Source organism: Bufo bufo, chromosome 4, assembly GCF_905171765.1.
Source record: "Bufo bufo chromosome 4, aBufBuf1.1, whole genome shotgun sequence".
In the NCBI taxonomy this organism is placed as follows: domain Eukaryota; kingdom Metazoa; phylum Chordata; class Amphibia; order Anura; family Bufonidae; genus Bufo; species Bufo bufo.
In genome coordinates, this window is record NC_053392.1 from 569350790 (window position 1) to 569376365 (window position 25576).

The 25576-nt window shown below is 45.8% G+C and overlaps 1 protein-coding gene across 3 annotated transcripts in view; it reads left to right on the forward strand.

Moving 5' to 3' along the window:
- The window catches only part of PRKCE (protein kinase C epsilon), a 442256-nt gene that overhangs the window by 391360 nt on the left and 25320 nt on the right, over window positions 1–25576 (forward strand). For 2 of the 3 annotated variants that reach the window (XM_040430321.1, XM_040430324.1), the window contains 2 exons: window positions 16868–17006; window positions 18469–18657. In XM_040430321.1, coding sequence (XP_040286255.1) covers window positions 16868–17006; window positions 18469–18657 — 328 coding nt within the window. Of the gene's footprint in view, window positions 1–16867; window positions 17007–18468; window positions 18658–23422; window positions 23477–25576 lie in introns of those variants that run through there. The other variant, XM_040430323.1, reaches the window with a different exon arrangement.

Genomic DNA, 25576 nt, shown 5'->3' on the forward strand with positions numbered 1-25576 from the left:
TGAAACCCATATGCACCAAAAAATGGTGACTTATCAGAGGACTCCTGACGACGGTTATTTAAAGCAAACTCAGCAAGGGACAAAAAAGAACACCAATCCTCCTGATTCTCCGCCACAAAACAGCGCAGATATGTCTCCAGATTCTGATTGACGCGCTCTGTCTGGCCATTCGACTGCGGGTGGAAAGCAGAAGAGAATGACAGCCGAACCCCCAGGCGAGAACAGAAAGCCTTCCTGAATCTGGAAACAAACTGTGTGCCCCTATCAGAGACTATGTCTGAAGGAATACCATGCAATTTGACAATGTGGTCAATAAATGCCTGCGCCAGCGTCTTAGCATTGGGCATACCAGGAAAAGGGATGAAATGCACCATTTTGCTAAAACGGTCCACCACCACCAGAATCACAGTCTTCCCCGAGGAACGAGGCAGGTCCGTTATAAAGTCCATGGACAAATGTGTCCAAGGACGGGAAGGAATGGGTAAGGGAAGGAGAGGACCTGATGGCCGTGAATGAGGGACTTTGGCACGAGCGCAAGTCTCGCAGGCTGCCACAAAACCCTCAACCGACTTACGAAGCGCAGGCCACCAGAATCTCCGAGCGATGAGATCCAGTGTGGCTCTTGCCCCCGGGTGCCCAGCAAGGACCGTATCGTGGTGTTCCTTAAAAATCTTGTGTCTCAAAGCGAGAGGCACAAACAACCTCCTAGGAGGACAAAGATCAGGAGCCTCTGACTGGGCTGCCTGCACCTCTGCTTCCAATTCAGGAAAAAGAGCAGAGACCACCACACCTTCAGCCAAAATGGGACCCGGGTCTTCAAAATTCCCACCTCCCGGAAAACAACGTGACAGGGCATCTGCCTTCACATTCTTAACCCCAGGGCGGAACGTGACAACAAAATTAAACCTTGAAAAGAACAAAGACCATCTGGCCTGTCTCGGGTTCAGACGCTTGGCTGACTCCAAGTAGGCCAGATATTTATGGTCAGTAAACACGGTAATAGGGTGTCTGGCTCCCTCTAGCCAATGGCGCCATTCCTCAAAAGCCAACTTGATGGCCAACAATTCCTTATCTCCCACATCATAATTTCTCTCTGCGGAGGAGAGTTTCTTCGAGAAAAAGGCACACGGTTGCCATTTGGCAGGAGAGAAACCCTGAGACAAGACCGCACCCACCCCTACCTCAGAAGCATCAACCTCAACTATGAAGGGTAAAGAAATATCAGGTTGTACCAGGATGGGAGCGGAAGCAAAACTCTCCTTGATATTAGAAAAGGCCTTACGCGCCTCTACCGACCAGGAAGAAAAATCTACCCCCTTTCTGGTCATATCAGTGAGTGGTTTAACAACAGAGGAATAATTCAAAATAAACTTCCTGTAATAATTGGCAAAGCCCAAAAAACGCATCAGTGCCTTCTGATTCTCAGGAAGCTCCCACTCAAGCACAGCGCTGACCTTTTTGGGGTCCATGCGAAAACCAGAAGCGGAGAGAAGAAACCCCAGAAATTGAATTTCTGGAACCGCAAACACACATTTTTCCAGTTTCGCGTATAATTTATTCTCCCGCAGGATGAGCAAGACCTGACGTAGGTGTTCCTTATGAGTTTTGAAATCAGGAGAAAAAATCAAAATGTCATCCAAATACACTAATACGAATTTTCCCATTAAATGATAAAAAATGCTGTTCATGAAATGCTGAAAAACGGCTGGGGCATTCATCAAACCAAAAGGCATAACCAAATGATCAAAATGGCCCTCAGGGGTATTGAAAGCCGTCTTCCATTCGTCTCCTTCTCTGACCCTGACCAGGTTGTATGCCCCTCTTAGGTCTAATTTGGAAAAGATTTTAGCCCCAACAACCTGGTTAAACAGGTCCGGGATCAGAGGAAGCGGATAAGGGTCACGAATAGTGATACTGTTTAGCTCCCTGAAATCCAGACAAGGTCTTAAAGAACCATCTTTTTTCTTAACAAAGAAAAAACCAGCGGCAACAGGTGACTTCGAGGGTCGTATGTGTCCTTTTCTCAGACTCTCAGAGATATAAGCACGCATAGCGACCCTCTCAGGTTGGGAAAGATTGTATAAACGAGATTTAGGCAGCTTGGCGCCTGGGTTGAGATTAATAGGGCAATCGTACTCCCTGTGCGGAGGCAAATCCTGAACTCCACTCTCAGAGAAGACATCCGAAAATTCAGAGAGGAAAGGTGGTACAGTCTTAGTAGAAACCTCAGAAACAGATGTCATGAGGCAATTCTCTCTGCAAAAGTCACTCCAACCATTTATTTGCCTCGCTTGCCAATCAATGGTGGGGTTATGTTTAGTGAGCCAGGGTAGCCCCAACACTAGAGGAGTAGGCAAACCGCTAAGGACGAAACATGACACATCCTCAACATGAGCATCACTCACAATTAAACGGATATTGTGAACTATGCCCTTTAATGATTTCTGAGAAAGTGGAGCGGAATCAATAGCAAAAACAGGAATATCCTTCCCCAAAGTGCATACCTGGAAACCATGAGTTATTGCAAATTGATTATCAATGAGATTGACAGCTGCTCCACTATCCACAAAAATCTCACAAAAAATGCTCTTGCTCTCTAGCGCCACCCTAGCAGGCAGGACAAAACGGGAACTACAAGCAAACGGAAAACCTTCAATTTCCGCCTCAACCCTGCCAATAGTAACAGACGGAACATTTTTAAAAGATTTTTTCCTTTTTGTTTCTTTATTACTCCCAGAAGACTGCCTGAATCTCCTAGAGGGACAAACATTTGCCAAATGATTTATACCTCCACAACAAAAACAAACCCTCCCATGCAGGCTGAATCTTCTACTGTCAGAGGCAATCAACCCCAGCTGCATGGGCTCCTGCTCAGAAGGGGCTGACAGCGACTGAGACCCCTGCGCACAGAATGAGACCGCTGCATTGTCCCGGGACTGAGTATGACAGGAAGGAGAGATCTCTCCTCTCTCTCTAAGACGCCTGTCAATACGAACGGCCTGAGACATAGCAGAATCCAAGGAGGTAGGTCTCTCATGAAAGGCAAATGCATCTTTCAATCCCTCTGAAAGACCATGGCAAAATTGACTTCGGAGTGCAGCATCATTCCAACTAGTATCAGCTGCCCATCTCCGAAATTCTGAGCAGTATATCTCTGCGGATTGTTTACCCTGGCATAACAGACGTAGTCTAGACTCAGCCAGAGCAATACGATCCGGATCATCATATATCTGACCCAGGGCTAAAAAGAATTCATCCAATGAACGGAGGGGCCGTGCCCCCTCCGGCAGCGAAAAGGCCCAGGACTGAGCGTTACCCCTGAGCAGCGATATAATGATCCCCACCCTCCGTTCCTCATCACCAGAAGAATGGGGAAGAAGGCGAAAATGGAGTTTGCAAGCCTCTCTAAAACGCACAAAATACTCACTACCCCCGGAGAACGTATCCGGGAGCGAGATCTTAGGCTCAGAACAAACTCCATGAACGCAAGCTGAACCGGTCACTTGAAACTGAGAAAAAGTCTTACGGAGATCAGCTACCTCCAATGAAAGACCCTGGAAACGTTCAGCCAAAAGTGAAACCGGATCCATGCTTGAGACGGTTTTGGCGGCTTATAATGTCACGGATGGTGTACAGGAAACAAGACAATGCAATATAATCAATGACTCACTGGATCCACAACTAAGGAACAAAAGGGAGAGCCCTGCATGGACCTGACAGACTCTCCCTGACTGCTCAGCCTATGCAAACACCCCAAAGGTGAATGGTCGCATATCCACGTACCTCGACTATCTAACACCTGAAGACCCTACAATAGTGAGGGGACACGACCACCGGCTCCCTACACAGACACGGAGGGAGACAGGGTCACCTGGATCCAGCAAACAGAAAATCACAAATACATATACAGCACTTATCTTGCAGACGACTGGGAACTAAGAACAGCATGCACACACACTCCAGGAAGTTGTATAAGCCGCACACTACTGCATTATGGCGAGGAATTTAAAGGGAAGCAATCAGTCCAACTGCATGACAGCTGAGATAGGCTAACGAGGTGAGGAACTGAAACCAAAACAAGGAAAACTCAAGGAGGAGGTTCTGAACGGTTTCTGTCAGAGCTTCTCAGCTGTCTGGTTGTGACACATCCGTTTCCAATCTTCTACTGTCCATTGTTCGTACTTTTTTGCAAACTCCAGTCGGCGCTTCACTATTTTCAGGCCACCATTCCAGACTTGTGTAGTGTTATGAGTTTATTCCAGACTTGTGTAGTGCCCGTTGCACGGTTCTTGAATGAACATCTGTGATCTCACTATTACTAAGCATATGAGTCACATTTACTGCCGCGTTTGTTACACCAGAACTAATAGACTTTGTGATAAGCCAACTTGTTGACTCCGATATTTTTCCTGGATGTCCACCTCTTGGCCTTGAAATGGATGGATGGACTTCATTTTGTATTCTTCCAACTATTATGGAACTCATATGATGCAGTTTGCCAATTTTCTTGGCAGAGATACCGCTGTCGATGAGCTGGCTTATGCTGTTTATCTTTTCTTGGAAAATCTGCTTCATGGCTGCACCTGGATTCGAACCAGTGACCTTTCGCTTGGGAATCAACATACTGAGCTATTAGGGAATGTGAGAACAGGTTGTAATTTGTAGTATACAAGAAGAAAAAGATTGTTTCACCACCAGGAGCAAAACAGTAACAATGCAGTTACATGAAAAGAATCTGCATACAGTGACTAATCATATGCTAAATAGTTGCAAGTCCAATTTATGTATGAGATAGCCAAGATTAATATCTCATATTCGAAGCTGTAGTGGATGGTGAGAAATGGAGCCTGAAAGCCAAAAGTTCAAAACATTGTTACCCTTTTGCTCATCAGTGTACAATAGATAACATTCCAAAACTGTATTCAGCTCAGATTTCCATTAGGCACAAGTGGCATGTGCCTCTGGATGGCCTTGTAGGTAAGGTTACCTGGTACTTAGAGTCAAGAATGTTTAATAGTCGATACATAGTCAATGCTGTAGTCTTCATTCAGCACTTACCTTATACACAGTATGGTGAACATAGATGAATATGTTATAGTTTCGAACTTGAAAGTCTAGGCCAGTGTCGTAACAAGAACTTACTGGGCCCCACAGCAAACTTTTGAATGGGCCCCACAGCAAACTTTTGAATGGGCCCCACTCTCCCTCAATTAATGCAGACCTGACCAAAAAAAAACTCACCGTTCTCCTGTGGGCACCTCTGCTCTTTGTGCAGCACTGTGTGAGGTCATAGTGCACTCCTATGCACACTACGTCCCGTCCTGAAGCTGTGCAGTGCCAGGACTTAGTGCAGTATAGGCACCTGGAGAAAAAAAACTGGGATCGGTGAGTAATACCAGTGCTAGGACTAGGAGCACCATACTCACCACTCCCTGGGCCCTGAAAATAAATCCATTTGTCCTCTTCCTGGGCCCCTTCCTGAGTTCAGGCCCCGTAGCAGCCGCTTCCCCTGCTTCCATGGTAGCTACACCCCTGGTCTAGGTCAATAATACCTTGGTTTCTGTTATGAGTTTATAAAAAAAAAAGGGGTTGAAACGCACAAAGCATGGCTTCTTGCAGCTTCAGAGATGTAGACAACGTAACCCTGTGTATTGAAAAGTTATTTTCCATCTCGTAAAACAATAGTGTATTGCTAGACTATGATTGGTAGGGGTCTGATCTCTAGAACTTTTACTGACCTTAGAATGGAGCACTGCATCCCCTTTACATCCTTTCCTCTGCAGAACGGCGCTAGCCACCGGCAGTACAGACCTGTGCAAGTACAGTAAATTGAGCTGGCTTTAGTTCCCCACACAGCCATGTGGCCAAGAGCATTGCAATGTAAAAAATAACAGTAAAGTGGCTATTTCTCTAAATCAGCGCTGTCAGAAACGGTCAGAAACTGTCAAACATCGTTAATTTCTGAGATGTAATAACCTAGAGATGAGCAAATTTCTTGAAATTCGTTTTCTCTCTGATGCGCCACATTTTTTAAAAAAAAATAGAACCGGGCCCAGATCGATTCTACCAAAATCAGATATTAGTTGCCCTGAAAATTGGTTCATAACACAAATTTTTCCTAGAACTCATGTTTATTCTCTTCAAAAAACTGAGAAATATATAAGTGAGAGAGAAAGAAAGAAAGACAAGAATACTGATTGTCTCAAGAGAAAATTGCCCTGGTTAGCTGAGTGGCTTTGGAGCAGGGGTGGATTGGCCATAGACCTTACAGGGACATTTCCCAGTGGGCCGATGCCCAAGCCCCCATTACTTCCACTGGCTGAGTATACAGTAAACTCTGTGTTAATTAACGCTTTGAGAAACAGGTACTCATGTACCTGGCCAGAGACAAGCCCTTGTGAATTCAACTATGTCCCACATCATACCTCCTAAGCCCCCTTCTCCATATCTTAATCAGAGACAACTGGAAGAGGAGGACAGAATATAGCCGCTATTAATGGCCAACTCAGTGGGACAGCTTTTGGGGCAGTACATTGAACGGCACTGTGGTATATGGTATTTTGCGTTATGGTATTGCTGACCTCTCTACTTTGTTGCCCCACCTCCTGTCAATTTAGACCCTCCTACAACATGGGGGGCCACTTTTAAGTATTTTTTCCAGGGCCACTTTAGGTTCCCAATCCGCCCCTGCTTTGGAGGGTGCTCTTGCTTATTAGGGAGACCATCTAGTGTGCATGAGAAGTATTGTAGTCCAGCCAATGCTGCTTTGCATTTCTTGGAAAAATATATATCCAAATTACCATATCTTACTTCTACTGACATCAGATAGGCTTATTTTTCTTTTTGGAAGAAAAGATAATTTGAATATCTTTCCAAAAATCCGAAGGGATGCAAATTTGATCTCCTTTATGAAAAAGCACCACTGAACAGTTAGAGGCTACCACCAGGGGAAAATCTTATTATGAACAAGTACCCACTAGACAGTTTGAGTCTACCACCAGACCTCTTATGGAAGAACTGCCTTGAACTTAGAGAAATATTATGCATGGGTTCTTACTCATTCGCCCAAAACAAATCACAAGAGATTTAGGAGGAATTCTGAATCAGTAGAATCACTTTGCTCATCTCTAGAATAACCCTTTAATCTCTGCTATGAACCGTCTTGGAACTAAATTTCCATGTAATAATTAGCTACCAGGAATGGTAATAAATATTGGAAATGGAAATAATAAATGGCTCAACATTGGCTCAGTGGTTAGCACTAGCACTTGGAACTTAGATTGTGAGCCCCATTGGGGACAGTGTGATACTAATGTCTGTAAAGCACTGCGGAATAAGTCAGCACTATATAAGTGTGTGTAATAAATAAATAAACATTTAGTACTTGGAGCAATTAAAAATCAGATCCTTATTGTTGTCAGAATATGCAAAGCATGTCCCGCTTAAAACTTTTTTAGTTTTGTATGTGTGCTATATAGGAGAATGCTTTCAGTGGCTGCTGGCCGATAACGTACTTAGACCCTGAAGTAGGCTCATTGCATGTAAATGGCTGCGTCTAATACCAGGCTTTACAATGGGTCTGTCGCTCATCTTTCCATAGATTCTAAACTGCATATACATTTGTAATACTCACAAGTACTCCCTGCTGCTATGCCTGTGTAAAGTCACTCATGAACCAAGTTCAGATGAACAATCGTAGAGCGCAGTCCCTGATAGTACGTGTTTGAAATGGGGTTGTGTGTGGACAAATAAAAACGGAATCAATGAGAAGAAAATATAATAATAGTAATAATAATAATAATAATAATTGCTATCATAGAATGTGACTATCATTACTAAAGAATCTATATTGAAATGCACAATTTTAATAAGTGGAGGTCAGTGTCATATAAATTGCATTTAGGAATGCAACAAGCTTAATAGCAATGGATTGAATGTCCAGTAGGGGGCACTGTGATAGCTTATGTTACAGTGTCCTTACATTAACCAGCTTTTGCACCCCTGCTGTCACAAAAAAAAATATCCTTGTAGTAATAGAATGTGTGCGGACGAGGAAATTTCACATGTGGCACCTGGGAGCTCTTTAGGTTAATTTTGGAAAGCTGTGAGGGGAGCAATTCCAGTAATGACATAGCACTGGGGCTTCACGTTAAAGGACATGACGGGGGTATTGGTCATATTTTGCTCGCCCCTACTACAACTAACTGTTCTTACCTGTTCCGCCCCCACCATATACCAACATACCCAACCATCCCCAAAAAGACTCAGACACCTGTTGGAATATATTGGCCACAGCAGCCGTTTATTAATATAAATACAACATAACATAAACCATAACAATGACTCCTCCTAACGGGGGAGGTCCTTAGAGCCCCACAAATCCCCCAGCTGCTGATCCGGGGTGAGCCATTTTGCCTCCAGCCGTGACCCCCAGCTCGGAAGCACCACAGAATGGCCCCCCCCTCAACAGCTGGGCCACCATGGGAGTCCAGCCCCAACCGTGGGGGCCCTCCCAATGTCCTCCAGCTCCACCGTAACCAACTCCAAGGACCCCCCACCGCCAACGCCACTGTGACAAGACCGATCCCATCTCCCCCTGCACACATTGCCTCGCCCCCCCCCATCCAAACTTAAAAGGGAGGGTGGGAGGGAGCTTTCTCAGGTAACCAAAATGGCTACCGTCCACTGTCCCCCTACTCTATTTAACCCCTACGCTCCTCCCCTCCTGCTCAAACCCACCAATACGACCCCCCTGCATCCACCCCACCCCCTGCTACCCCAATCCTAATCTCCCTGGGGCTCACTAACCAAACCCCCCGTCATGTGGGCCTACCCTTAGGGGCCCCCCTTTCTCCCCCCTTCCAGTCCGGCCATTTCCTGACGGGGGTATTGGTCATATTTTGCTCGCCCCTACTACAACTAACTGTTCTTACCTGTTCCGCCCCCACCATATACCAACATACCCAACCATCCCCAAAAAGACTCAGACACCTGTTGGAATATATTGGCCACAGCAGCCGTTTATTAATATAAATACAACATAACATAAACCATAACAATGACTCCTCCTAACGGGGGAGGTCCTTAGAGCCCCACAAATCCCCCAGCTGCTGATCCGGGGTGAGCCATTTTGCCTCCAGCCGTGACCCCCAGCTCGGAAGCACCACAGAATGGCCCCCCCCTCAACAGCTGGGCCACCATGGGAGTCCAGCCCCAACCGTGGGGGCCCTCCCAATGTCCTCCAGCTCCACCGTAACCAACTCCAAGGACCCCCCACCGCCACCAACGCACAGATTAGACTCCTCAACTCTGTGCGTTCCTCCACATCCTCAGGGCCACCTCAATACCCTCCTGCAGCGCCAGGCTCCACATATCCACCCCTACTGCATTCAGGTGCACCCCATCCGCTCTCCAAAAGGAACCAACCCCGCTCTCCAAGTCCCTATGCCTGACCACCACTGCCCCGTTCCGTGCCATAAACCGCCCAACCGCCCGATTAACTTTAACCCGAGCCTTATTTACTGCCTCCAACGACCTCGCCTCCCTCCAGACTCGCCTCGGTACTATGTCTGACCACACGGTCACCAACCCAGGGAACAATGACCACAACCGCAACATGTCCCATTTTATATCTTTCACCAGCTCCCTGATAGGTCTCGCAGCCAAATCATTTCCACCCGCGTGGATCACCAACACGTCAGGTGCCCTATCCATCCGAGCAAAACGATGCACTTCCGGCAGCACCCCTCTCCAAATCATGCCCCTGCGCCCTATCCATCTTACCACCACCGACGCCCTGTCGAAACCTAGTTGCTGACCGTCCGGCCGAACTGCTGCCCGAACGGCCCCCCAGAAAACATAGGAGTGTCCCAAAATCCACACCAGGGCGGGTGCTGCACCTGAAACGAGAAAAATAATGCAAGAACAACACTGCCAACATAAAGCAAAATATCATCCCCCCCTTTTTTTTTTTTTTTTTTTTATAAACGATTCAGCCGAACATATGACCTAAAACGCGTAGATTCCCATCGTCCTATGCGTTTTATGACCTCATCCCCCAAACCCAGCCTTGCTGCTTCAGTGGCTGCACCAATCCTAAACGAATGACTGGAGTACCCCTCCCGATCCAGCCCCAACCCCTGCAAACATTTTGCAAACACTGCCGAAAATTGAAAACGGGACAAATAGGACCCATCCGCGTGAACTAACAGTGGACCTAGCCCCACCTCCACCCGTGAACCATACTCCCGAAGACAGCTGACCGGACACATATCACAATCCTCCACCGCAAACAACACCACCCTATGACCCCGACCCTCCACATCGGTCTTTGATCTACGGATAACGAACTCCACCCTATCCGGAAACAAATCCACATCATCCCTCATCAACCCCCCCGGTCTATACACCGACGGACAAACTAGTTCACCCAAACGAAGCGCCCCAAAGAACGCCAGCGAAAAAGCCAGTCTAAACAAACGGACCTCCTTCACTGAATTACACACACCCCTCAACTGCTCCCCCAATTCCAACAATAACGCAAACGATACCGGCCTCCTGGTGTCCACCCCTGATCGCAGCCTACGCCATCCTTTTAACGCCTGCACCACCAGAAACGACTTAGTAAAATCAAACATCCGTCTCATTTTAAAACCGAAAGCCAGCCCAGCCATACAACCATTAATTTTACTAACTGACCATCCCTCTTCCTTACAATGGCCCAAAAACATCAACAACGCTACCTCCAAATCCTCCATCATAGCCCCCAGATCCACACACCAAGCCTCCCAATGATCCCAAGCTCTGACATACATAGCCCACGTACCGGGCGCCAACGACGCTTGAATGAGCCCATTCACGGTTCCTCCAGCAGATCCCACAGGCAAGCCGGACAAGGTAGGCCCGTAGCTTCCGCGTCCGGAGCCAACTGACGAAAACGATCCCACTGTGAACGAGAGAGGGCGTCAGCAATACAGTTCTCCACCCCCGGGACATGCACCGCCACCACCCAGGCATTAAGCGACAGGCACTCCAACACCAACCGCTGAAGAAGCCGTACCACTAAAGGCGAAGATGCCGACAAACCATTTATAGCCTGCACCACCCCCATGTTATCACAGTGAAAACGAATCTTCCTATTCCGAAAACGGTCCCCCCACAATAACACCGCCACCACAATTGGGAAGAGCTCCAATAACGCCAAATTCCTCACCCAACCGCGCTCAAACCACCCTACCGGCCACTGTCCAGCACACCATTGGCCACCACAAAATGCACCAAAACCGGAACCACCCGCCGCATCTGTAAACAGCTCAAAGTCAAACGAGTCCATCACATCCCCCATAAATAACGAGCGACCGTTATACTTTTCCAAAAATGACAACCACACCTTTAAGTCCGCCCGCAATTCCTTCCCCAGCCGAATGTAGTGACGAGGCGAAACCACACCTGCTGTCGCCCTAGCCAGTCGTCTACAGAAAACCCTTCCCATAGGCATGACCCGGCAAGCAAAATTAAGTTTCCCTAACAATGATTGAAGCTCCCGTAGCTGCAACTTCTTCTTCCTCTGGGCATTCACCAAATTCCCTCTTAAATCCTCTAATTTATCTACTGGCAGTCTACACTCCATCTTTTCGGAATCAATCACAATCCCCAAGAAACTCAATACCGTTACCGGACCCTCCGTTTTTTCCGCCGCCAACGGAACCCCAAACCAACCAAAAAGCGAACGTAACGTTTCCAACAACAAGGAACACACCCGCGAACCCGGGGGGCCTATACACAAAAAATCATCCAGGTAGTGAATCAGAGATGCACAACCTGATGAGTCTATCACAGCCCATTCCAGAAACGAACTGAACGTTTCGAAGTAGGCACATGACAAAGAGCACCCCATGGGCAAGCATCGGTCCACAAAGAAACCCCCCTCCCAAAAACAGCCTAACAAATGGTGACAATCCGGATGTACCGGCAGTAACCTAAACGCCGCTTCAATATCCGTCTTTGCTAGGAGTGCCCCCGCCCCAAATCGCTTCACCCACGCGACCGCTGCATCAAATGACGTATACACCACCGTACAAAGTGCGGGGTCAATACCATCATTGACCGAAGAACCCTTTGGAAAAGACAGGTGATGAATAAGCCGAAACTTATTCACCTCCTTCTTAGGGACCACTCCCAGCGGTGACACTCGCAAATCCGCAAAAGGCGGCTCCTGAAACGGTCCCGCCATCCGACCCAACAACACTTCCTTATTTAGTTTATCCGTCACCACCTCCGAATGCTCCCTAGCCGAACGCAAATTCTTTTTTAACAACACTGCCCCCCCTGGTACAAACGGAATCCTAAACCCCTCCCCAAACCCTGCCTCAAGCAATACCGCCGCTGCCCTATCCGGATACCTAGCGAGAAAAGGCACCATCCTTTCCAGTCTGACCGGCGTCGCCCCCTTTGCTATTGGCGTCCCCTTTCTGCTTCCCGCCCCTAAAGCATCTTGCCACTCCATGGTTCCCCCCACAACCTGAGCATTCGTGTTTAAATTTGCATTTAACCCCGAATCTACAGTTTCCTTCATTAAAGGCAAAGCACAAGCCTCTTGCTGAGGCCGACGCCATGCTTGAAGACCCCCCGCTCCCTCCTTCCCCCCGAAAGGGCTGCCCAGATCTAACAGGTGCCGTCACCCTCAGCCATAAGGCAATATCTTTGTGATCCCACCTTATGTCTGGACGCACCGCTTTTCTCTGCCGGAATTGTTCATCGTAACGCAACCAGGCAACCCCCCCGTAAACCCTATACGCTTCGCCTATAGCATCAAGATAACAAAACAGCGCCGAACAATTTTCCGGCGCCTTCTCCCCAATCACACTCGCCAAAATAGCGAACGCCTGCAACCAATTAGCAAACGTCCGTGGAATCAACCTGAACCGTCGTTTTTCCTCTTCATCTTTTTTACCCTCGTCCTTTTTTGCCCTATCTAGATTAAACCTCTCCAAGGGGAGCAAAGAAAAAATCTCTACATACTCCCCCTTCCAAATCCGCTCCCGCACCTCCGCCTTCAAATGAGCCCCCAAAGGCCCCTCAAAGCAAACATACACCTCTCCCTTTGCCTTATCGTCCACCCGCACCGTCTCCTCCTCCACCTCAGCCCCCGCCTGCGTCTGCACTGACACCCCCACTCCCGGCAATGCCCGCCGAGGCTCACCCCCCACCCCGAAACCTCCCGACGGACCCTGTACACCCCACGCCTGTAAAGGGGATCCCCCCGCCACCCCCCAACTAGCCATCAATCCCGCCAAACCCCCCAACAATTGCCCTAAACCCCTGCTGACATCCGCCTGCGGGCCACTACCTCCCCCAACCCCCATGCCCTGCATTACCTGCGCTAACGGTCCCCAAGTAATCTCACCTGGCTGCCTGGGTGCTGTGTCCCCATCAGCCGCGATTCCTGACTCCAGACGAACCGTCCCTTGAGGCAGATCTTCGGATCCCGCCGCCAATCCATCTTCATACTGTCCCCTGGAAACACTGGTACCAGGGACGATGCGTCTCTCCACGACTGGATCCTGAGGGGCAGAGCTCTCCTCTTCACTCTGCCTCCTGGCAGAGCTGGGGTCAGCAGCAAGGCAGCACTCTCTAGGGCAATCCGGATCCATCCTGCTGCATCTTCTCTCTTCTCCCTGTCCCCTGGCCAGCCTCAGACCAGGGACGCTAGGGTTAACTGAGGCACGGTGGGCGGAGCTACTGTGGGCGGAGCTACCCCTCACACACTGAACGGAGGGCCTGCTGCTCGTTTCTCCTTCCCTTGCAGCAGCCCCGTATTGCAGCCTATTCCTCCCACGCCGGGCGGTCACCCCCCTGCCAGGAGTTAGGGGGGCCCCCGCCGCACCTGGTCCAGAACCCCCGCCGCTGCCGCTGGATGAAGGAGATGGCCGGGCCCGGCCACCCCTGGGGCTCCGCCTACCAATTGGATTCCTTCCACGTCGGGGCCTTGAAGCAGCTGGCACCGGAGGCGCCCGACGTGAAGGGTCCTGTGAAGGGCTCCGGACACGGCGCTGAGCCCGAGGGGGGGATGAAGAAGGACTAAAGCGCGCCGGCGGCCTTGCCCGCCGCGGCCGTATTAAAGGTGGCTGAGGCAAGACAGGAGCCTCAGCCTCCCCCCTCAGCAACAACCGAACCTGCTCCTGGGCCCATGCCGATCCGTGGACCGCTGCTGCCGCCCGCAGCTCCTGAATCGCCGCTTCCAACTGCTCCATCTCTGCAACAGGTCTGGCCAGCTTTCTCAGGTAACCAAAATGGCTACCGTCCACTGTCCCCCTACTCTATTTAACCCCTACGCTCCTCCCCTCCTGCTCAAACCCACCAATACGACCCCCCTGCATCCACCCCACCCCCTGCTACCCCAATCCTAATCTCCCTGGGGCTCACTAACCAAACCCCCCGTCATGTGGGCCTACCCTTAGGGGCCCCCCTTTCTCCCCCCCTCCAGTCCGGCCATTTCCTTACATCCTGAAAGGGTTCTCAAAATCTTATTCAAAGTTATATATGTTTTTTGGGAAAGCTGGGTGACAATAGCCTATATGACAGCTGCTATTGGGGTTGTGACTGAGCTTTCCAAGGACCCCTAATGGCTAATCTTCCTAGTTATATAGTTATATCTGACTACATAGCTAGGGAGAAAAGCTGGGTGCCAGCCCCTTTGGGTGCAGATATAGCGGCCATATAGTTTGTTACTGACGATACAGTGTAGGTATATGTAGCTCATTTTATTGTGTTACCAGTACTGAGAAATGATATTGTAACTTCTGGTGCTGGAGTTTATGTGTAATTAAGCACATCATCAAGTCCCTTAGTAGGAAATGAACTATGCCGGCAGGTGTCCCATTCAATGGGCTCCTCGGCACTGGCTTATACTGTAAGACTGTGCTCTCTTGAAGACACGGCTGTGAGCTGGATCACACAGAAGAGCCAATGTGTTCCGTCTCATCATTTCTGCATTTGCGCGGGCACAAAAGGTCAAAACATTTGCCAACGTCCAACTTGCCAAGAAAAAGGATCCTGAAACCTGCAGAGGAATTACTAGGCACAGCTGGTCTTAAAGGATCCCTGTATGGAAGATATCATGGGGTTATAGCATCACCACATATGTGACTGTTGGGGGGTTTGTGGGGCTTTTTGAGCTCACAATGTTTGTGTTTTTTTGTTTAATTATTGGATGAAAAAACATTTAGTCACAAAAAACACAAGTATTTCACGAAAAAATATATGCCCTTACCATCACTGTTAAAATTGAATTTAGCTAGTGTATGTAAAGTCCTAAAGTCTCCATGAACTTTCACAACCAATTTTTACTATTCCAGTGCAGCTAAAGTAAAAAAAAATTACCGTAAGTAACTTTGCAATCATTTTAACATTTCCTATTGTTTTATATTTACAGCTCTATGCATCACTATGGTAACAGACTACACGTATATCTTTGTAGTCTGATCCTGCCCTCATGCTTTCTTCCACTGTATATATTCCCAACTTTATGCTATCATACATTCAGTAGTGTACCATGGAGAAGGAGACGGCTGGAAGAAAGTAGGATGGCGTACCATAAGACTATAGGGGTTTGTTTCTTGCCATGGAGACACATAATTGGCAAAGCAATACCAAATTTGTAATTTTAGACTTTTTTGCAAATTTACTTCATTTTGTATTTTAGATGAAGTGGCATAATAAAAAATATTGTTTTGACTGTGGACGTAGCCTTCAAAGGGGTTTGTCTCATCAGTCAACCCTTGTTAGCAGAGCAAAGTAACGGGTATGTTGAATACCTGGATCTGCCGTCAGGGAATAGTTGGGCCAGCTTTATACACTGCTTGTCTTATTTTTTCATGGGCCCAATTCTGTTATTTTGTTAAGAAAATAATATTTAAAATGTGTGCTGTGTGAACAAAGCCTTATATCCTGCCTGGTTGTCATATATGTTATAAAGACGCTTTCATGCAATTTTCTTCTTGGAACAAAATATCAAAAGAATAAGACATGGGTTAAGAAAAAGTTGTATGCCAGTGAGTACTTTCACACCTGCGGCAGAGGATTCCGGCAGGCAGTTCCTTTCCGGCAATACGGACGCAAACTGATGGCATTTGTCATACGGATCCAGATGCGGATCCGTCTGACAAATGCATTGAAACACCGGATCCGTCTCTCCGGTGTCATCCGGAAAAACGGATCCGGTATAATTTTTTTTTGCATTTTTAAAGGTCTGCGCATGCGCAGACGGGAAAGCCGGATCCGTTTTGCCGGAACACTTAATGCTGGATCCGGCACTAATACACTTCAACGTAAATTAATGCCGGCTTTCCGGAAAGTGTTCAGTATTTTTGGCCGGAGATAAAACTGCAGCATGCTGCGGTATTTTCTCCGTCCAAAAAACGTAAGAGGGACTGAACTGATGCATCCTGAACGCTCTCCATTCATAATGCATTAGGATAAAACTGATCATTTTTTTTCCAGTATTGAGCTCCTAGGACGGAACTCAATACCAGAAAAGAAAAACGCTAGTGTGAAAGTACCCTTACTGCTGCTTTTTGGCTGCTGTCATAGGTGTATGTGTCAGCTCGCCTGACATGCCATGAGTAAATATTTAAGATAACAATTCAAGGGCACCTAGAACTTTGCCTTGTGCAGATCCTCTGTTATCCCTCCAGGAAATGTATTAATAAAAGTGACAGCTTTGCAAATAAGGTGTATCCCTACACACTCCGATCAGGTGCATCCTGCTGACATAGAGAAGGGTAGCGCCCAGTTGTCAATTAATTCATTCAACGAGAACAATTATATATTATTACGTTATATTTTTATTATCTTTATTCTTTTACAGGGATCTTAAACTGGACAACATCCTTTTGGACGCAGAAGGCCACTGTAAACTGGCTGACTTTGGGATGTGCAAAGAGGGAATTTTGAATGGAGTAACTACGACGACCTTCTGTGGTACACCAGACTACATCGCTCCTGAGGTAGGTGTAATGACATGGTCCTGGAGGTGCGTTGTTTAATGTAAATAACAGAAACCGGACATGAAGAGGTGATTACGGTCAACAGTACATAAATAGGGGGACCAGCCTACAGGGTAACAAGTCCTCTCAACAGAGACCAAAAATGGTGGCGTTGGTGGTCAGCGGTGGTGGCGTTAATTACAGCTTGGTTTGGCGCCGTCTTTCTTACACAGTTCCTGTTTCTACTTAAAGTCTACATAGCTGTTATGTACCAGGCACAATGTGCACACTCAAGCCACACTCTACCTCCTGTGCCACACCCAGCTATGTTTGTGGAAATGTCCAAAAGTGCCCACACCGGCAGTGAGCAATGGCAGCGCCTTCCTCATCTTACAAATATGGCACTGAATGACCTTCCCTTTCACATGCCCAACACTGCTGTGCCGGTAAAATCAGAAGGCTAACATATGACAATGTAAAACATATCTGTCATTTACATAACTAGAACGGAGGTGCTCCTCCACCCCTTACATAGGAACTGGTCATATAAATGAGTACAGGTGTCCTTCTGGACCTTACCATATAGTTTTGTGTCTCGATCAGTATTACAGAGATATTCTCCATATTGCTACCGGCAGTATCACAAAGCTCAGCCACTCTCCTAACATTTTAAGCGTGAATGGCATAGCAAAGTAGTAATAAAAGAAGAAGGAAAATTTAAATTTAGCAGTAAAGCGACAGGACATAGACAAAGAGGGGGAGAGAGAGAAGGCAGGGGAGAGGCAATGGCCATGAATTTTGTTGGGCCCAAAAGTAGTCCCATGTCGTATATATAGTACGTAGAAGAAGATGAGCTCCAATCAGAGGGGTAGTTTGTTCCCAATAGCTTGCAGGGAGATAATTGGAGGCAGAATCTATAGGAGCCGCTTAAAGGACCCTTTACTTATACCTTTGGAGGTAGAAGGACATTTAGTAGGTAGATTAGGGGGTTTAATGGGAAGTCTGAAGGCTTAACCCCCTGATATAATCAATATTTAATAGTTTTTAAATCAAAGAGATAGACCCTAGTCACAAGCGATTAGCTCCAAAGGCAGCCAAATGTTGTTTTTTTCCCTATTGAATCTTTGTTGCCCATGTTGGTATCAGAGCCTTGGCCTACTAGAGGATCCTTTGGTACTCTGGTGGGCAAGTTTGATGCTGGAAGTCTATGTGGATGATTGAATCTACCAAGACTCTGACCACATTCCAAAAAAAGAAGAAAGAAGACAGCACCATCATAGAGGAAAGGGTTCAGCCAGTGTATTACTGTAGTTCTGGCTTATGATTTTACATTAGCTTTCTTTGCAAAGGTTAAATAAAAGTGGAGGTAGGTAGTTCTCTGCCTAAGGAACATTTCACCATATCTGGATTTCGTAGGGGTTGGTCTGTGGGTGATTGTAGAGATGTATTAATATGTGAACTAAGAGTTATGTTCTTGTTTCAGATATTACAGGAATTAGAATATGGACCCTCGGTGGATTGGTGGGCCCTGGGTGTTTTAATGTACGAAATGATGGCGGGTCAACCACCTTTTGAGGCAGACAATGAAGATGACCTCTTTGAATCCATCCTCCACGATGATGTCTTGTACCCTGTGTGGCTGAGTAAGGAAGCCGTCAGCATTTTGAAATCAGTAAGTCTTGAGTTCCTTTTTTTTTTTCTTTATTATTATTTTTTCCCAAAAACTGAAATTGACTAATAGAGAACAGCCACCCTCTGGGAGTTCAAACGCAGTTCATAGTGGCACTGGTTGGATAATGGAGCCTGGGATAAATTGCACTTCTTGTGGGAAAGGAACATAATGTTTGTGTTCTGTGCAGTTGTATGAAGTATGAACCAGAAGCACTGTAGAATTGTATTAAACAGGAAAATTCTGCAAAGTAGATCTGTTATTTCTGCCCGACTCTTTGCTGTGCCCCTGCCAGGCTGCAAGACTCACACACAGTGACTGGACTTAGTAAGGTCCTATTGTAGTAGTCACCATGAAGTGTAGGTGAAACCACATGGTGCTCTTTGTACAGAATATAGTCTCAGCTGCACATAGTGTTGCATTCTTAGAACTGAACCATGTGCTAGATATGCTAACCTATTATACATGACAACTTCATGTACACCTCTGTGAGCTCCTGGGGCATTGTGCAAAATAAAAGGGCCCACAAGACCCACCACCAACCATGTACATTTTAGAATTATATTCTCTACCCATATAGCTGATTTTAATCAGTGTGGCTCAGACATTTACACTGACCGATGCCTTTGAGTTTGTGTAGTGACCCAATATTGCTGTGTATTTAGGGCCTTACTGCTGTAGTAAATTGTAAATTATAGCCCTATGTCCTGATGCTGAAGTGACCCAAAGACCCCAGTATTACGATTAGCACATCGTAGGTGGGTGGACCCTGTTATGCATTTTTCATTAGGGACTTTAAAGCGGTTGTCGTCCCCACCGGACCTGTGAAGGGAAGCATACTTTGCAACTTCCCAGCAGCATCTTGACGAGAATGAAAAGAGGAGGATGAGAGTGGTAATGGTCACAGTACTTTGAGTGGCTGGGTCCTCTCCCTCACTTCCAAGGCTGGCACAGTGATGTAAGGAGAATAAGGATGTAAGGAGAGGTTTCCCAGGGGGGTTGTTCCTGGAAGGTGGGGTGCGCATGGTGCAGAATGACAGGCAGGAGACCAGAATGGAGTTGGATGGAGGTTAGCTGACTAGCAGGCTTTACTTGAACGGTAAATGCAAAACACTTCCACACAGGACAGAGGCATAAAGTCTTAGCATAGCAGTTTCAACAAGTTCTGGCTGGACCAAGTCGATCTGAAATGCAATTCCTTACATAGCAATTCCCGCCTGCCTGCAATTTCTTCAGTGGTGCAAATCCTACAAAGCAACACTGCAATCTGCAATCTAATATGAGTGGGAGGCCAGAGGCTTTTAAACCCAAGCAAGTGCTATGACTAGGGATGAGCGAACTTCTCTTTTTAAGCTCGGGTTTGTGTTATCTAAGAATTCCGTTATGGATTGCACTACCACGGACCATAAGGAATTCTTAGATATCCCGAGCCTTGTACGCCGAACTTGAAAACAGAAGTTTGCTCACCCCTAGCTATGATGTCTATCAGCCATAGATGTGCATTACCCTCCCAGATGAAGACCTTGCCCTCCGTCTTTAGCTGCTCAACAATCTGATTGTTTCTTCTGTTGCACACAGTCTCAGGGATTCACTGGAGTCTCTTTTTGGTCAAACTGGCTGATGCTGACTCCCACCGATCACGAGAACGGAGGCTCCACACCTAGTGGAACTCACTGACATGAACGAACTGGGTGGTCAGAAATGTGCTTGGCAACTCCATTCATTGCTATGGGAGTTCCAGCGACGGCCGAGCGATGTACTCGGATATTTCTGGAACCCCTATAGAAATTAATGTAGTGGCCGATGGCATTTCCGACCATCCGCTCCATTCATTCTTGTGAGTCCCAGTGGTAGGATCCCCAGCAATCTAATAGTTAGCCCCTATCCTATGGATAAGGGATAACTTGATATAACCGGAATACCCCTTTAATGAAAACTGGTTCATTGGTCAAAATCTGTATCTGTTCATTTTATCCCACATCAGATAATAAGATTGAATGAAACTGAGAAGAGACATAAATCTGTCCAGTATTTTTTCATCACTAGGCTTATTCATGGACAGAAATAACATGCTTAGCAAAGTCATTTCTGTTCCTATTTAGTCCAAGACATAAATCAAAACCTTCACTCAAGTAACTTCATCTCTAAACAAATTAATAGAAGATATATCTTGGGAATCTAAAAAAAGTTAAAGGGGTATTCCGATTCTGTAAAGTGATGGCATATCACTTGGATGCGGCATCACTTTATAATCTGTTGGGGTCTGAGTTCTGGGAACCCCATTGATCCAGAAAATGAAGGAGCAGCAGAACTGATTCATCAATTCGTCCCCTTTAATCCGTACAGCACTTTGGCTACAGTTCCCAGCAGAGCTAAATGGCTAAATCAGCACTGTGGCCCCTTCATTCTCAGGGTCTGTGGGGGCCCCATAGTTCATACCCCCACTGATTATAAAATGTTGGCATATCCTAACAATATGCCACCACTTTACAATATGGGAATAACCCTTTGAGTCTCCAACAGTGTAAGGTTTTCAATGGAATATGTAATAAAAACAAATGAAATAAAAACAGGCTTTTGTCATAAACTTTTTTTGTGACAGTCCATCCTGAAATATTGTAGTTTTTGCACTGGCCACTGGAGAATAGAACGCATGCAGATTTTGACCAGTGAACTCGGTTTTCTGCTTTACAGAGCTCACTTTTCTGCTTTGCTGTGTAGACTGGGACAGAGACAGCACAGACATTTCATTTGAGGCCAGAGGATTAAATGACATGTAACATCTCTATTGTACTGCTGGACAGCTAGATAAGGCAGGACAGCAACTCCAGATACAGTTCTGCATGCATCTTCCCTACCACTCCCTGGTCAGTAGCCCATCAGTGGTTCTGTCTCTTTGCTTTCATTCATTGCAGCCAGAAAGCACATTCATCCTGCTGCCCTGTCATTAGAAACAGCTCAGGTGGGCGGTTTGTACCTTCAGTATGGCATCCCCTAGGGCTGTGATGGCTGACCTCTGGCACTCCAGCTATGGTAAAACTACAACTCCCAAAATGCACACTTGCCTGGCTGTTGTCAGAACTCCATAGAAATGAATGGAGCATGCTGGGAGTTGTAGTTTCACCACAGCTGGAGTGCCAGAGGTTAGCCATCACTGCCCTAGGGTAATATACATTCCCTTTAAAGCCCAGGTTCACAGCATACACTACATACTGCAGAATCAGTTTATATCTCTTCTTTCAGCTCCCCTCCCCCAGTGTACTATACTTGCAGGTTTAGGTATTTGAGTATTCCTGTTAGGCTTACGCATTGGAAGATCTAAAGCCAAACTGTCTGTCTTCATATTGTGCCACAATCAGTTCAGCTGTTCTTACTTTGTCAGTCATTGGGTTGTAACTAATAGCAGTGCTGCCAGTGTCTGAGAAGAGAGGAGCATATGAGGAAACTGGAAGGGGTGTGGCCTAGATGATGCTCTGCTATTGGACACTGTGATGTCTAGATACACCCCTGAGTAGCTACTGAGAATAAAAATCCATCAATGTCTAATATATCGTTGCTATTAGCTTCCAAAATTATTTGGCAAATGCCAGATACTCACACAGCAGCCTAATAACTTAAAAAGAAAAGTGTTTGTCATACAAGTAAATATGACTCCCTGATGAAAGAAAGGTGTGGACAGAATAACACAGTAATGATGCATGGAACATGTAAACAAGAGGATTATTTCTGGATTTAAAGCCATTGAATATTTAGGACTCCTGGGGTTTGGAATTAAGCCAAAATACAATGTAATCTTCAGGTTTATGGGTTGTGAAATTTCAGGTCTCCTTAACGGAGAAATAAAAGGCCATTTTTAAGTTAAGTACTTCATTCTGAGATGGAAAAATGCTCATTATACCCGAGGGTACAAATGTATGGTATAATAGTTTTATTGTTTTATATATATATATATATATATATATATATATATATATATATATATATAGTATTATATAGCATTATAGTATGCAGTAAACATAAGAAAACATTGTATATACTGTGTGGTAGACTTTTATACATGTATTATAAAGGAATTACAGTTTACTGTAGTAATGTATAAAAAGTAATGCAAATTCAAAACTACATACTTTATACAGTGGATATAAAAAGTCTACACACCCCTGTTAAAATGTCAGGTTTCTGTGCTGTAAAAAAAATGAGACAAAGATAAATAATTTCAGAACTTTTTCCACCTTTAATGTGACCTATAAACTGTACCACTCAATTGAAAAACAAACTGAAATCTTTTAGGTGGAGGGAAGAAAACCAAAAACTAGAATAATGTGGTTGCATAAGTGTGCACACCCTCTTATAACTGGGGATGTAGCTGTGTTCAGAATTAAGCAATCACATTCAAAATCATGTTAAATAGGAGTCAGCATACACCTGCCATCATTTAAAGTGCCTCTGATTAACCCCAGATAAAGTTCAGCTGCTCTAGTTGGTCTTTTCTGAAATTTTCTTAGTCGCATCACACAGCAAAAGCCACGGTCCACAGAGAGCTTCCAAAGCATCAGAGGGATCTCATTGTTGAAAGGTATCAGTCAGGAGAAGGGATACAAAAGAATTTCCAAGGCATTAGATATACCATGGAACACAGTGAAGACAGTCATCATCAAGTGGAGAAAATATGGCACAACAGTGACATTACCAAGAACTGGACATCCCTCCAAAATTGATGAAAAGACGAGAAGAAAACTAGTCTGGGAGGCTACCAAGAGGCCTACAGCAACATTAAAGGAGCTGCAGGAATATCTGGCAAGTACTGGCTGTGTGGTACATGTGACAACAATCTCCCGTATTCTTCAAATGTCTAGGCTATGGGGTAGAGTGGCAAGACGAAAGCCTTTTCTTGCGAAGAAAAACACATCTGAAGTCTCCCAAAAGCATGTGGGAAAAGGTGTTATGGTCTGATGAAACAAAGGTTGAACATTTTGGCCATAATTCCAAAAGATACAGTACAGACCAAAAGTTTGGACACACCTTCTCATTCAAAGAGTTTTCTTTATTTTCATGACAATGAAGGCATCAAAACTATGAATTAACACATGTGGAATTATATACATAACAAACAAGTGTGAAACAACTGAAAATATGTCATATTCTAGGTTCTTCAAAGTAGCCACCTTTTGCTTTGATTACTGCTTTGCACACTCTTGGCATTCTCTTGACGAGCTTCAAGAGGTAGTCCCCTGAAATGGTCTTCCAACAGTCTTGAAGGAGTTCCCAGAGATGCTTAGCATTTGTTGGCCCTTTTGCCTTCACTCTGCAGTCCAGCTCACCCCAAACCATCTCGATTGGGTTCAGGTCCGGTGACTGTGGAGGCCAGGTCATCTGGCGCAGCACCCCATCACTCTCCTTCATGGTCAAATAGCCCTTACTTTCAAAGTTTTCCCAATTTTTCGGCTGACTGACTGACCTTAATTTCTTAAAGTAATGATGGCCACTTGTTTTTCTTTACTTAGCTGCTTTTTTCTTGCCATAATACAAATTCTAACAGTCTATTCAGTAGGACTATCAGCTGTGTATCCACCTGACTTCTCCTCAACGCCACTGATGGTCCCAACCCCATTTATAAGGCAAGAAATCCCACTTATTAAACCTGACAGGGCACACCTGTGAAGTGAAAACCATTTCAGGGGACTACCTCTTGAAGCTCATCAAGAGAATGCCAAGAGTGTGCAAAGCAGTAATCAAAGCAAAAGGTGGCTACTTTGAAGAACCTAGAATATGACATATTTTCAGTTGTTTCACACTTGTTTGTTATGTATATAATTCCACATGTGTTAATTCCCAGTTTTGATGCCTTCAGTGTGAATCTACGATTTTCATAGTCATGAAAATAAAGAAAACTCTTTGAATGAGAAGGTGTGTCCAAACTTTTGGTCTGTACTGTATGTTTGGCGCAAAAACAACACTGCACATCACCAGAAGAACACCATACCCACAGTGAAGCATGGTGGGGGCAGCATCATGCTTTGAGGCTGTTTTTCTTCAGCTGGAACTGGGGTCTTAGTTAGGCTAGAGGGAATTATGAACAGTTCCAAATACCAGTCAATATTGGCACAAAACCTTCAGACTTCTGCTAGAAAGCTGAACATGAAGAGGAACTTCATCTTTCAGCATGACAACGACCCAAAGCATACATCCAAATCAACAAAGGAATGGCTTCACCATAAGAAGATTAAAGTTTTGGAATGGCTCAGCCAGAGCCCAGACCTGAATCCGATTAAAAATCTGTGGGGTGATGTGAAGAGGGCTGTGCACAGGAGATGCCCTCGCAATCTGACAGATTTGTAGTGTTTTTGCAAAGAAGACTGGGCAAATCTTTCCAAGTCAAAATGTGCTATGCTAAGTATATCAGTGGGCAGAGCGGCGCCCAGGGGTCCCCCTGCACTTACTAGTATGTCTGGGCGCCGCTCCGTTCGCCCGGTATAGGCTCCGGTGTCTGCGCTCACTGGACTAATTTTTTGTATGAGGCGTGTCCCTTGCTGCAGCGCTGGCCAATCGCAGCGCACAGCTCATAGCTCGGCCTTTTTTCTTCCCTCTATCTAAAATATTTCAGTTTGTTTTTCAATTGAGTGGTACAGTTTATAGGTCACATTAAAGGTGGAAAAAAAATCTGAAATGATTTATCTTTTTTACATTTTTTTACATCACAGAAACCTGACATTTTAACAGGGTTGTGTAGACTTTTTATATCCACTGTATATATCATAGAGTAGGTTGCAAAAATCTATTTCATAATAATAATAATCAGTGATAGCTGAAGTCAGTATCAGGGTGGTGCTACATTTTTGTTCACATTGCTGCCATGGTGATTAAAACTAGAGAAAATTTAAAGTTTTTTCCCACCATTACATGTTATATTAATATTTATTTG